Genomic DNA, 15,129 nt, shown 5'->3' on the forward strand with positions numbered 1-15,129 from the left:
AAGAAATAAAATTTATAGCAAGCATATTTATTTCAAAACCTTAGAAATGCTACATAATTACCAAAACTTGAATTTTATAATAATTTAAACCTGTGTTTTATAATTTATTTCTCTTCCTGCATCCCCACCTCTTTCTTGATTAACATATACAAATTCCCTCAATAGACCAATGTCAGAGAATTTCACATTTGATATCAGGCAAATTAAAGCTGCAAAGGAGATAAGAAGCTACAGTAATGTAACTTTTGTAGTTTTGTTTATGAGCCTCCCGGGACAGAAAAAGAAACTGCTAATGCAGAGTTTTGAAAAAATGTCAGAGAAGAAATTTGATCAGCTTATGTCCTATAAATAAATAATCAGGAAAAATATATATTTTTAGTAAAACTACCGAGGCTATTACTTACACACAATTCAAGCAATTCTTACATTACAAAAAACCAAGATTAATGCAATCTAAAGGTAAAGCTAAAGGTTCCCCTTGCACATACATGCTAGTCGTTGCCGACTCTAGGGGGCGGTGCTCATCTCCGTTTCAAAGCCGAAGAGCCAGCACTGTCCAAAGACGTCTCCATGGTCATGTGGCCGGCATGACTCAACGCCAAAGGCGCACGGAACGCTGTTACTTTCCCACCAAGGTGGTCCCTATTTTTTCTACTTGCATTTTTACGTGCTTTCGAAACTGCTAGGTTGGCAGAAGCTGGGACAAGTAACGGGAGCTCACCCCATTACACAGCAGCATTAAGGATTCGAACCGCTGAGCTGCCGACCTTTCAATCAACAAGCTCAACGGCCTAGCCCGAGCCACCGCGTCTAGATCTGCAATCTAGACTCCACCAAAACTGGCTGCCCAATTTTAGGCAAATTGGAGACTTGGTAAGGAGCATGTGTTTATAATGGTTGCAGCATCCTGCAACCACTTAATTGGCATTTTGCAACCTTCTCACCCAACTTTCGACAAGCAAAATCAGTTGGGTGGGTGGGGATTCCAGATTTGCTTAATGACTGTGTGATTTGCTTAACAACCATGGCACAAAAGTTGTAAAATCAGACATGGCTCACTTAACAGAAAAGGATGTTCCGGCCCCAATTGTGGTCTTAAAACACTCCCTGTACAGTTAAAAGATTAGGAAAGCCAATTAAGAATTCTGTTACCCATTATTGTCCAGGAAGCTCTAGTGTTTTCCATATCAAGATTCACAGTCACTGGAACATTTTGTGAAATTGGTCAGGTCAGTGCCTAAATTGGCACATGAAAACCTAGTTGGTTTCCAACCAAATCACTTTGGAAATAAAAATGGCTCTAGGAAGTTGTGAAAAATATAAGCTGCTGCGAAAGCATAGGTCTTAGTCCAGTGAAAATGTGATTGCATCATAAATGGCACTAATCCACAGACCAAAGTTTATAAAGCTTTATTAAATCTGTTGAACAGCTGTGCAATGAACAAACCAACAAAAATAATAATAAAAAAAAAACTACTGAGGTTTCACGACTGGATTTTCTTTTCCATGTCCTTTGAGAGACTAAAATGTCTTTTCAGCAACATTCTTCCGAAGAAGATTGTGTAGAGACAAATGAGAAAATAACTTTGGAAAGTAACAGAATAAGTATCTGCTTGCTTTTTCCTCAGGCTACCTTACGATTTTACACCAGCAATTAGCTCTTGAGGAGGCAAGAAAGCAAAGTCTTGGTGGAGAAATGGAAAGAAGAACAAAACCATGAGCCAGGTACCACTCGAAAAATGGCTTCACAGAATCCTATGAAGATATGTATTTTAAACAGATGTTGTTTTCTTTCACCTACATATGTGAACACAGGCTCATTTGCTTGTGATAACATAATACTTTTGGCCTAAAAGAAAAAAAGCAGCACATTACTCCACTGACAACCCCACCTCGGTATGGAGAAACCAGACTTGGTATACTGATCCATCCCCGCACTCCGATTGCTTTTTCAAAATAGAAACACTGGCAGCTTAAAATTCAAAAGCAATACAATAAAAAAAGATTTCCCAAGCTTTACAGCAGTGCATGCTTTCTTTCCAATTCAGGGTCTTCCATTAAAAGTAGATGTTTGGCAGAGTGGGATAGAGAGAGAGAGAGACAGAGAGAGACACAACTTCAGCATTTGTGCATCAAAAATGGCATCGTGATGATTTTGGAATTTTTGAGCTACGACATAGACTAGTAGTTTGGGAAACGGGCAATATACCAGGATGGCCTGCTGAGATAATAAGCAGCCTCTGGCTCCAGGTGCTGTTGGGTTTATTAACCACTCGATGGTTCCCCTTCAGATGAACACCGTGAGAAGCACTAGCTTTCTACTGAACTCAAGGTGGAGAAACAGCTTTCCAACTGTTTCAACAAGATCAGACACTCATGTTCGAAAGGATGGATGGCTACCTTCTGATTTGACATTAGACAACACTAAAAAGGTCTCTTCTCTCCCAAGTTGGAAATGGAAGGACCAAACTCAAACAATAATGCCGAAGGAAGGCATGGCACCCATTTAGCAGCTCTGCTTTAAACCCTCGAACAGACAGCACTACCAGCTATTACTAATAACAACTTTTGTCAAATTGTACAGGAAGATTGTGGAAGTGCGGATAATCATGAATTAAACATTTTAACCGAAACATGTACTCCAATCACATGCCTTATATTCCCTCCTTCCCATGAAACCGTCCTTTTAAAAGGAAAAAAAAGTGCAACAAATTAGAAGATTTTAGGTGCCAACTACATTGGGATCATGAGCAGAGTCCGGCAGTTGGGAACCAGAGCAGTGGTATAAGAAACAATTCCCCCAGCAGCTGTAGCAGATGAGAAACAGAGCCGCCAAGAAGACCAAGGCACAGATCGTGCAAGGTTTCCGCTCCAACAAAAAACTCAGAAGGTAGAAGCCCATGAACATTGAGTGACTGAACCACAAGGCTGGGTTGAGGGGCTTGGGAATGAGGAGGACGGGCAGTAACCACTGGAGACAGTACATGATGCCTGGTGATCAGGATGTCACAGTGATGGCAGCAATCCAAGTCGCAGTATGCAATTTCTCCTCTGCACATTCAGCTCTTCACCAACCAGGCAATCAGTTTTCATAAAACTTGGGAATACTGTGCAAGTAAATCTTGACAGAAAAGGAAGAAAGGAAAAAAAGGACAGGTCAGTACCGTAACAGCTTTTTTTTGTTTTGTTTAAACATTTGCATTGCTTACAAATACAATCCAGCAGAAATCCAGAATTTACCTACAATAACTTAAATAAAAGGTAGATGTTTGGCAGAAGAGGGATAGAGTGAGAGCGACAAGCTTCAGCATTTGTGCATTAAAAATGGTGTGGTGGTGATTTTGGAATTTTTGAGCTATGGCATTGGTAAGTATTTATTTATTTATTTAATTTTGTCATAACAATATACACAAGCATAACACAAAAGATTATATAATATATAAACATATATATGAAGAGAAAACAAGGTAGTATAAGCATATATATATATATATAGGGGAAGAAACAATAGGACAGGAACGGTAGGCACGTTTGTGCTCTTATGCACGCCCCTTAGAATCCTCTTAGGAATGGGGCGAGGTCAACAGTGGATAGATTTTGAATAAAGCTTTTGGGTTATGAGAAGAGACCACAGAGTCAGGTAATGCATAGTAGTTTGGGAAACAGGCAATATATGTTCCAGTATGGCCTGCTGAGATAATAAGCAGCCTCTGGAGACAGTACATGATGCCTGGTGATCAGGATATTATTGTATTCCCAAATCCCTAGTCACTATTTCTTGCAACAGAAAATTTTAGCAATTTTTCTCCAAGATGGTGGGTAGAATGGGCATAGAACATTTGCAGCAGCACAGTTGTTTTTCTGTTGTGAACAACTTCTTCAATATGTCTGGGTCCCTTGCTTTTGATAATACACTTGAAAAAGTCCAAAAACAATTCCCACTATGAGGATCAACATGTGAACACTTCCTGAATATGAATGACAACAGCTTCCTGAATTGGAAAGATCTTCTCGACACATCTTCCTTATTGCAATGAAGTTACTATAACTGGGGGGAAAAATCAACATAATTTACAAGAAATGCTGTTCTTTCCTTTTCTCAAATACTGAGGCTGATAGAGAATGGTCCAATATAGTACTGGTGGTCCTCGATGTACAACCACAATTGACCCCAGCATTTCTGTTGCCAAAGCAAGCAGTGGTTAATTGAGTTGTGCCCCATTTTGCAACCTTTTTTGCCATGGTTGTTAAGCAAAACACTGCAGTTGTTAAGTTAATCATGTTGTTGTTCATCAAGTTTGTTTTCCCATTGATTTTGCTGGTCAGAAGCCAGCTGGGAAAGTTAAAAATGGTGACCACATGACCCTGGTATGCTGCAAGTGTTGTAAATATAGTTGCCAAGCAGACAACTTTTGATCATGTGACCGCAGGGAAGTTGCAACAGTTGTATGTGTGAAACTGGTCATGTCGCTTTCACTTTTTTGAATAGTCACTAAAAGAATGGTTATAAGTTAAGGACTACCTGGCTTAAATTAACCTAAATATTGTAAATATTGTACCTTGATGAACGTATCTTTTCTTTTATGTACACTGAGAGCATATGCACCAAGACAAATTCCTTGTGTGTCCAATCACACTTGGCCAATAAAAAATTCTATTCTATTCTATTCTATTCTATTCTATTCTATTCTATTCTATTCTATTCTATTCTATTCTATTCTAAATGAACTAAATAGGATTTTAAAGACACCATTTCTCATTCTTAGACCTGCATCATCAACTATTTGGAGTAAATATTGATTTAGCTATACGACAATATCATAGGGAGGTTAAAAATCTACAGTATATGCATCATTTTTAAAATGTAAAATGCATTAAATAAATGCTGCTCAACCTAGATGACAAGGGAAAAATGAAAGTGCTGAAAACAAAAACTGGGAACCAGGGAGAAAGAGAGTGGGCCTCTCACGCACAGAACAATCCCACTAGCTTCTGAGCTTTGGCCAGAAATATAAGCTAACTTTTAATTTCCAAATGAAATGCTAAGAAAATAAGGGGCTTAAAAATGAGGACATATATTTTAAAGAAACAATCCCACTTTGATATAAAAATGTAATAAGCTAGTTATACTTTCATACTCTTGCTTCTTGGAACAACAGAAATGTAACTGAGGATATACTCCTAAAAAATTATTGAATCTGGGAAACAGATTTATTTAGCTGAGGAAAAGAATTCCAGAGAAAAAGAATCTAGTGTGACATCACACTTGTAAAACTTATGAGCCACCAGGATAATTAGCTTTAGTACTTGATAGGAAATCTGATCATTAAAATTAACTTTACACCTGCAGCAGGGGTGAAATCTAAAATTTTTTCCTACTGGTTCTGTGGGTGTGGCTTAATTGGTGGGAGTGGCTTGGTGGTCAGATGACTGGGTGGGCGTGGCCAATAACAATAAATAATAAAAATAATAAACAAAGTATAAAAAACAATAAGAAGTATCAAAAACCAACTTTCACACTTTACACACACACAACACAACTGACTCACAATGTAAAAGCAGCTGCACTTCACACTTCACAGCCACAAAAAGCTCAAAAACCAACTTTCACACTTTACACACACACAACTCACACACACACACACAAAATGGCAGATACAGCTTTCTGAGATTTTGTGTGTTTGTGTAGTTAGAGTGAAACACTACAGAAACACACCAAATCTCAGAAAGCTGCACAAATATTTTATTTTATTTTATTTTATTGTGGACTTCAAATCCCAGAGTTCCTCAGCTAGCAAAGCAGGAAGTCAAAGCAAGCTTTTTTTTTTCTTCAGTAGCTGAAGAAAGCATGCAGTTGCAGCGGGAAAGGAGCAGTAATTATAGGTAAGTGAAGAGGGGGAATTGGCTGGGCATGGGTGGGGGCTCTTGTAAGTGGGGGGTGTTAAAAAGTGAGTTTAAAAGCCTGTGAGGATCAGGAAACTCCTCTGGGGTCTTTTTCCTTCCCCCCCCTTCAGCTGAAGAAGGTTTTTTTTTAAAAAAACTTTTAAAGGGTTTTGATCTCTGCTCAGCCCCGCGATCATGAGAGGGTTTTTTTTTACTTTTAAAGGCATGTTTCGGCTGAAGAAAAACCGGCTTTTAAAAGTAAAAATAAAAAACTCTGCTGATGGTGCGGCTCAGCAGAGGCGGGGGGGCGGGGCCAGGGATTTTTGCTACCGGTCCTCCGAACCAGCAGCTGCCATCGCTACCTAATCGGGGGAGCCAGTGCGAAACGGGAGCATTTCACCCCTGACCTGCAGCAATGTATGCAAGAAAGTGCAACGTAATGCACTGGTACATTAACTTTGCCAAGATAGTAACTTATTACTCTGGCAGTGCTAATTGCCAAGAAATGCCTATCATCATGGCATGTATCTGAGGGACTAGCCTGCCTCACTGATACCAGCGGAATAGACCTACTATGGACCTCATCTGCTAGAAATTCCAGCAGGCAGTTTCAAGGAGAAGAGCCTTTTCCGCTATAGCTCCATCCCTATGGAACATTCTACCACTAGAGGCGAGAACTGCGCCCACCCTTTTGGTCTTCTAGAAGAGTATTAAAACTTGGCTTTGCTGGTTGGTCTGGGGCCCCAAGGAGGACGGTCACCACCGGAGCAGCTGATGGGATAAGAAGATCTCATCCATATCCTGTCTCTTGGTTCTGGTTTCAGTGTAATTTTAAAATCATAATCTGAATAGTTTTAATGTTTTAATATTTTAATTGTTTTGTACTTATAACTTGTAAATAGTCTCAAGTCACCTTATAGGGGAGATAGGCAATAAAATAATATAATAAAATAATAAATCCTAGCTCCTGTCTCCTCAGATTCAGGTAAAAGGAAGCAATAGCACTTTTACTTATGAAGGCAGAATGTCACAATAAAAATGAATGTGGCTTTCTTAAAACAAAAGCAAACAAATAATTTTGAAGCACAGCACCATGCTGAACAGCATTTATTTAATCTAAGAATAAATCTTTGGGGATACATGGTAAATTGTGCTCAAGAAAGAGGAATTAGATATAATTCACTAGAAGAGAGATAGAAAGAGTTATCCAACCTGTAAATGCACTCAATAGTCACAAGCAGGTACATATTATGGAACATATTATTAAATATCAGTATATTGTCTTATTGTTATCTTATATGATAGTATCTTATACATATGAGCCAGCAGTGTGCAGCTGCTATCAAAAAAGCCAACACAGTTCTAGGCTGCATAAACAGAGGGATAGAAGATCACGTGAAGTGTTAATACCACTTTATAATGCCTTGGTAAGGCCACACTTGGAATACTGCATTCAGTTTTGGTCGCCACGATGTTAAAAAAAGATGTGGAGATTCCAGAAAGAGTGCAGAGAAAAGCAATAAAGATGATTAGGGGACTGGAGGCTAAAACATATGAAGAAGGGTGGCAGGAACTGGGTATGTCTAGTCTGATGAAAAGAAGGACTACGGGAGACATGATAGCAGTGTTCCAATATCTCAGGGGTTGCCACAAAGCAGAAGGAGTCAAGCTATTCTCCAAAGCACCTGAGGGTAGGACAAGAAGCAATGGGTGGAAACTAATCAAGGAGAGAAGCAACTTAGAACTAAGGAGAAATTTCCTGATAGAACAATTAATCAGTGGAACGACTTGCGTCCAGAAGTTGTGACTGCTCCAAAACTGGATGTTTTTAAAAAGAAATCGGATAACAATTTGTCTGAAGTGGTGTAGGGTTTCCTGCCTAAGCCGGGGGGGTTGGACTAGAAGACCTCCAACTATTGTTCTATTCTGTTCTACATCATTTCAACTGACAAACACACAGAGATCATCTCATCAGATTCAGATTATGTACACTTCTCTCTAGGACAAAGTTCAAGAAAAACAACAAACACTGCACACCAGAACAACTAGACACAAGAGCAGTTTCTTCCCGAAGGCCATCACTCTGCTAAACAAATAATTCCCTCAACACTGTCAAACTATTACTAAATCTGCACTACTATTAATCTTCTCATCATTCCCATCACCCATCTGCTTCCACTTACGACTGTATGACTAACTTTGTTGCTTGTATCCTTACGATTTATTTTGATATTGTTTCCTGACTGCTTATTTGTATCCTATGACTATCATTAAGTATTGTACCTTATAATTCTTGATGAACGTATCTTTTCTTTTATGTACACTGAGAGCATATACACCAAGACAAATTCCTTGTGTGTCCAATCACACTTGGCCAATAAAGAATTCTATTCTAATTCTATTCTATTCTATTCTATTCTATTCTATTCTATTCTATTCTATTCTATTCTATTCTATTCTATTCGCTCTTTAGAGGAAAAGTATATCTTTAATAGCTTGCTTATTTAATAGCCACGTCATATAGCTAATGTAACTTTAGAATCTGGGACACTTGAAATACATTTCCTCCACAAATTAACCTGTCTATCATATCAGCCTGTCAAATGTCCCAGTTCCATTCAGAAACTCTTTAAATTGCTGTAATTATGAACATGAAGGAAAATTAAGAAAGAATATTACGGTGCAACCTGCCTATGATTCTCTTAAATGATAGCAGAGCAGGGAGTGTATATGACAAGAGTGACCTGAGATTTGTAACTAGCTCATTTGTGGGTAGAGAACAAAGCAAGTCTCTATCATAGTTCACCATATTGTGATTTTGAAGATTCTCGCAACCAAACCTACCCATAGGATTGTTGCTATGGGGAAATTTGGGAGGGGGAATGTTACAAACTCTTACAGGAAAGGCAGGACATAAATCTAATAAAATAAATAACATGCACACCCAGGCTTAGCATTTTATAGGATGCTAGTTCCTTCAAACCTGTAATTCAAAATCCTGGTATGATGTTGTGTCAATCCATTAAACTGTGAACACACACACTGAGTTCTGTTGAGGTAGTCTTGATTTAAAGTGTTATGTAAATCTAACCATCATGGTTTATAAATCAAGCTTTTTTACTATCAAACTAGCAAATTATGGTTTATTTGTATTATCATTAAGCATGATGTAGGAACCAAGCTGTAATATGAGTTGGCTGTTTGTGCTATTGTGGAATTTAGAATATGATGCATGAATCTAGCTACAGTATGAATGGCTTTGCTTATTACTGTAGCTGTTGGAAAGACATTTTCATGACAAAACAGAGAGCTATACTGCAAGGGTTTTTTCACGGCTAATTTAGCAAGGCACAGTAAATTAGATCACACATGTTAAACCAAAATAAACAAACAACATTATGATCTATCATTATATAGGAATCAGAGATCTAAATGTGTCCTTACTAATGTTAAAATCCAGCAACTGAGAGGTGGAAGCAGAGGTTTATGGCAATTAGAAGCCTATCACTCATTTATAATTTTTTCCAAAGTGAGAAGCAGCTTGGATTTGACGCAATTCAATTTTTACTACTTTATGTCGAATCATCAAAACACTAGGTATTTCTAGTGTATTATAAAACCTGTAAATTGAATAAAAATTGCATATTGATCACCATTTAAGTATGAGCCAGCTCAAGTGATTCATCCAGTTCAACTCCTTGTGGTTTTGTAAATTTCTTGCTACTAACATGGTAGTATAGCACTTTGCCACTGTCTTCTGGGAAGTTTTTTCAAAATTCCAATCTCAATATAGTCTAGGATTTCCTATCAAGTACTATTCATCTCTAACTCTGTTTAGATTTTTGAGATTACCCAAGATTCACTAAGTATTGTCATTAATTAGACATATTGTACTACTGATCATCTGATATTTCATTGTTTCTTGCACTGAAGTTATCCGGAAAGATTTAATAGGTGCATTCAAATTATCAAATTTGCATTAACTTCAAAGTACAAGAACAATGAAAACAATAACTTTGCAGTTCATGCCTGTTCACTTTCCTCTCCACATTCCTTACCATATCATCCATTACAAACTTAATTCCTATTTGTTGCCACTTGGAAACAGTTACATGACAACATCATGAGATCATCTGGGAGTGGCATGAAACAGACCATGACTAGTTCTCCTTTATACTTGGCCACATCCTACTAATTTTTCATGAACACTGAGCAAGAGAGGCCTACATTTTACATTTATTTGTTCTAAATATTTGGGGACAAGAAACCATATAATGCTTTTATCCAACGTTCTCCCACAATCTACCAGAAGAACACGAGCTATCAAGAAGAGCTGAAAAAGTTAAAACCAGAAGAACTTTGTTCAATAATCTGAATTCTCAGAAATGGAAGCCATATGAATAGAAGCTATACACTTTCATTGTATGAGAAATAACAGATATATGGAAATAACTGAAATAAATTACTGAATAAAATACTAGATTCATCTTAGATCTTCCAAAAGCATAAAAGGAAACGGAGGAATTTTTCCCTTTTGGCAAAGAAACTTGTTATTCTTCAATAAAATCAAGTCTTCAGATAAATGGATAAATATTATGAATCAGGATTTTCATCTCAAGGCAGGTTTCAATGCTTTTTTATTCCATCAGTAAAATTAAATTTCCATTTTTTAGAGGAGCAAAAATCAAATAATGCAGCAGTATTTTATTTTTGCTGCGAATGAATGAAAATTAATTATTGTAAATCTCTTCCCCTAGTGCATGCAATTTCAGTGAGAGAAATCTTTTCCTTTTTTTGTAGCTTTGGTGTTCAGTGTAGCTAGATACACTTTCTTCCCTTAAAGAAAATGAAACAGTTTGTTGTTGAGGGCCTTAGCAATAGATTGAAATTTATCTGTGTATCAGAAAGAATACACTGCAAACTATCCTGGTCACAAAAGCAATGCAGGTGAAGTATACTGACCTCAAATAATTACTTTATGATACAGGACCAAATATAACTAACAACTTTCCCCCTGTGTTTTATTAGCATGTTTTTGATGCCTTCAAATCAGTGCTGTCTTCTAGAGTTTATCCGGATAAGTCACTATAGTTTCTTGGCAATATTTTTCCAACAGGTTTGCTACTGCCATCCTTTTTCTTAGGAAAAGAGAAAGTGACTGGCTTCAGATGGCTTCATGCATAAACCAGGATTAGAACTCAATGACTCCTGGTTTATAGCCAAATGCCTTAACCACTGCATCAAACTGGTTTTCCATTGGCAAATTATAATTTTTTTAAAATACCAAGATATTCATGTATACTGGAGCCAAAATGATATCAGAAGGAGATAAAAATTATTGTCAAATGTGGTGTAATATTTAAAGAAGTACATTCATGTAAATGTTCTTTGTACGAAACATGTTCAGAGGATTGAAAAAAAGCTAGAAGAATATATGGAATTGAAATAGGTAAATTATCAAAATTCCCTGGAACTATACAATTTGAAACAGAAAACCACTTCTTAAATTCAAAAACGTAAATAGTAAAATTCACATAAAAGCAGGAGAGGGCCTTCAATTATAATAAAGTATTGTTTAAGATTGTCACAATCTCTGATTTATTTATTCACATCTGGACTATAATTTTTAGTGCACAATCCAAACAGTTAATCTATGAAATCGAACTATTTTGGTAGTCTCATAATATTTTCCTCTTTATATAATATACTGGACACAAATCTGATTTACAAATGTATTTCTTCCTTGCACTTCAATGTAGTTGTCTACCTATTCCATCAATTGGTTTCAATAATTAAAGGAGACACCTCAGATATGGAAACAGACTAATCATAAATATACCAGCAGAAATAATTTGCCTCTTGATTTTTCTAAAACATTAAGTTTCCACACACAGAGAACCAAAGTTATCTAAAATATACATTATGCTTTCTGACAAAAGCTGCATTAGCTGTATAATTTTCATAATTTTCCAGCAAAGAAAAAAAATCCTCTATTCAAGCTTTTTAGTACTATGTTGTAACAGGAAAGAGGTTAACAAGAAATATGAAAGATGCACACTAATGTTTATTCAGTTCCCAAAAGTCCATATATCTTCTAATCTATGTGAGCATGTGGGTGTATTAGTAGATTTCTTACTAAACTATTAAAAGTGATTGCTAAATCCGTATGCTGAAAAACCTTAAGACAGATATTCCCATTTTAGAAAAAACATGGCATTATACTAGTCTACCACTTGTAGAAATCAATTTACTATCATCCTACTGTCTATTCTTAACGCCCAAAGCATATGAGTATGATGAAAAAGATTAGAAGTAAGAAAAGGCTCATCATGAATAGTCATAATTAGTTATAATGACTTCTGTAAAAGGAGTTAATATTTAACAAGTGTGACAGGTCAGACAGAGACCCCTTTAATTCATCATTGAGTGTCAAAAGCCGCCTTTCATATGTGCCTCTAGGGAGCTCACAAGTAGCAACACCTCTACCAAAGTGCTCTTGTCAAACCTACCAAGTCTATCAGGCTGCGACTTGTGTAACAGCCCTTCGTGGATCCATTTCCCACAACCCTTTCTATCCCTTTTGGAGCAACCAGCTGAGCTAGTTGTTCCAGTTGTGCCAGACATCTTTCGAAAGATCCGGCACTGGCCAATACATTTATGACTCCTGGCTACCCTATTTTCCTCCCCCCCTCCCCACCCACCCCCGCTGCTTTAGGACTAGGGCTGAACCGAAAAGCAGCCAATATTGTTGCAGTGTTTTCCATAAGCAAATTTCGGGATCTGGGCAGGCGGGGTGGGTCGGGCGGTTCTGCCCGATCCGTTTTTCGTTTGCAGAGGCGAACTTCCCAGATCGACCCTCCCTGAGGAGGGAACGGATCTGTTGGAGTGATAGGGTGGGGTAGGAAGGAGTAGCGATCGTTGGGACCAGCCGATCAGCCGCCACGGACACCACAGTCCAGGGGAAGATCTCTTCGGCCCATATGAGATCAGTAACAGTAACAAGAGTTGGAAGGGACCTCGGAGGTCATCTAGTCCAACCCCCTGCTCCTGCAGGAGACCTATACTAGCGACTCGAACCACCGAACTGCCGACCTTTCTGATCGACAAGCTCAGCGTCTTAGCCACTGAGTCACGGCGAGCCCCCCCCCCGAACCCGCCCAAACTAAGGCGCCCACTCCGTTCCCCCACGCCGCCAAAGCCCCGCTTATGGGGACACGACACAGACACACCCTCCCTTCCCCGCACCCAGGGCTACTACGACATATGCTTTTAGGGTTGCCGTCGAGGGATAGAAGCGAATCCGCCGGGCTTATACCTTCCCGGCGAGAGTTGCCCTCAACACCTTCGGCAGCTCCCAACCGCGCCCCCGGCAGCTGGATTACCTGCTCTCCACGCCATAGCGCCCTGTCGCCCCTCGCCACGCTAATTCGCTCGCAGGTCTCTCGCTTGACGTAGGACCTTCAACTGTCGTTTGGGTCGTCCACCCCGGCGCCTTTTTTCTTTCTTTCTTTTTTCTTTTTACAGCGCTCGCGATTCGACTTCTCCTGGAAGCCTGGATGGATAGCCTTCGGCTTTCCTCACGAGCCTTTCATACCACTTTTTCTCTTCTGCTACGGAAATCGCCGAGCTGTTCCCAAGGTTCGAGGGGTGTTCAGAGCAGGCATTGCCGTAGACAATCCCACCGTCCTTGATCTGACGAGGCAGAGAGGTCCTTTTCGTATAGGCTGGAAGCAGAAGGTGCATTATAAATACTGTGCAGTCTGCAGGGTAGAGAAGGAGGGACGTTGGATGGAAAGTACGGACTGGAATACCACAGACAATGGACTTCGAAGGCGAAGTGGAGGGGAGGGGGGGAGGCTGGGCTATTGTGATGACGAAAGTGAAGCTGGTTCCGCCGCTTTTATTCCTTGCCTCGTTCAGTGGCGGCGACGGAAATGCTCTCGTCCGCAATACGGTAAAGGGGGTCATTTCCCTGGAAAGGTGAGGGGCTCCATGCTGTCTGGAGCTACGGTCACAACTTGAAGTGGAAAGGGAACAAACCAGAATTTCTACAAGGAGAAATTTTCTGACAGTGAAAAAAAAATCAACCCATGGGGGAGCAGAAGTTGCCTTCAGAAGTTGTGGAAGCTTTCAAGAAGAGACTGGACTGCCATCTGTCAGAAATGGTGTAGGGCAGGAGTCTGCAACCTTGACACCTTTAAGACTTGTGGACTTCAACTCCCAGAGTTCCTCAGCCAGCAAAGCTGGCTGAGGAATTCTGGGAGTTGAAGTCCACAAGTCTTAAAGGGACCAAAATTGGAGACCCCTGGGGTCTCCTGCTGAAGGGCCGGGAGGGGGGGTTCGGCTAGGTGACCTACAAGGTCCCTTCCAACTGTTAATCTGATATTCAGAATCTTAGCGGTGAGGAGACCCACACTTATTTTATTTATTTATTTTGTCAATCGTATATAAGATAACAGGTAAAAGTATAAACATAATTTGGATACATGAAAAGAGTAAGTAAAAAGGAATATTAGGACAAGGACAGTAGGCACGCAGGTGCACTTATGCACGCATATGAATTACTTGCAGTCAGAAAGATAGCATCATCTCTCTCTCTCAATATTCTGATGCAATAGCATCAGCAATAGCATATATAATAGCAATAGCACTTAAACCCTGCTTAAAGTGCTTTACAGCACTCTCTCTAGTAGTTTACAAAGTCAGCATATTGCCCCCAACAATCTGGGTCCCCAACAATTTTACCACCCTTGGAAGGCTGAGTCAACCTTGAGTTGGTCCTGTTCATATAATTATCTTAACAGTTTTCAAATGTTTTTGACTCTTAATGGCCACCTAATTTTTAGAGAACTAGTGAAACATATGCCTCCTTGCATAGAGCGAGTTGTCATAAACTCATAAATTCAATAACCTGAACTCCAAATGTGGTAGCAATAGGATCAGCAAATAGAATAAGTTAATGCTCCAGTGAATTTACCTTTGTAACAAGGTAATAGCAAAATGGTGTTAAATATGTAAATTCATGTGGTTAGATTATAGAACATACAAAGTAGATCCATTGTTGATAATAGTAATGAACTTTCTTTGAAACTCATCAAGAGCAGGCCATGGCTAGCAATTTGCCTTTCAGGTATAGATTAAGTTATTTTGGAGAGAATAAAAAAATCTGAATGCAAATCGAAATGTGGCTTTGAACAGAGATTTAATTTTTTTTCTGGTCACATTTCGACTGTACAATATTTATTT

General features: G+C 39.0%; 1 protein-coding gene across 2 annotated transcripts; it reads right to left on the reverse strand.

Annotated features, from left to right (window-relative positions):
* Window positions 1-6: 6 nt before the first annotated feature.
* BLCAP (BLCAP apoptosis inducing factor) lies at window positions 7-13,616 on the reverse strand. 2 transcript variants are annotated; one of them, XM_058178697.1, is made up of 2 exons: window positions 13,266-13,616; window positions 7-3,121 (listed from the first exon to the last, which is right to left on the reverse strand). In XM_058178697.1, exon 2 carries the CDS (start codon window positions 2,984-2,986, stop codon window positions 2,723-2,725), a length of 264 nt encoding a protein of 87 aa, XP_058034680.1. In that variant the 5' UTR covers window positions 2,987-3,121; window positions 13,266-13,616; the 3' UTR covers window positions 7-2,722. The 2 variants fall into 2 exon arrangements, with proteins under 2 accessions (XP_058034680.1, XP_058034681.1); XM_058178698.1 differs by lacking the exon at window positions 13,266-13,616 and adding an exon at window positions 13,199-13,219.
* Between the last annotated feature and the right edge of the window lie 1,513 nt (window positions 13,617-15,129).

The sequence above is a fragment of the Ahaetulla prasina genome, chromosome 3 (genome assembly GCF_028640845.1).
Source record: "Ahaetulla prasina isolate Xishuangbanna chromosome 3, ASM2864084v1, whole genome shotgun sequence".
Taxonomy (NCBI): Eukaryota; Metazoa; Chordata; class Lepidosauria; order Squamata; family Colubridae; genus Ahaetulla; species Ahaetulla prasina.

Coding starts and splice junctions, on each gene's coding strand:
- BLCAP (XM_058178697.1), bottom strand. CDS start 2,986: ATGTACTGTCTCCAGTGGTTACTGCCCGTCCTCCTCATTCCCAAGCCC.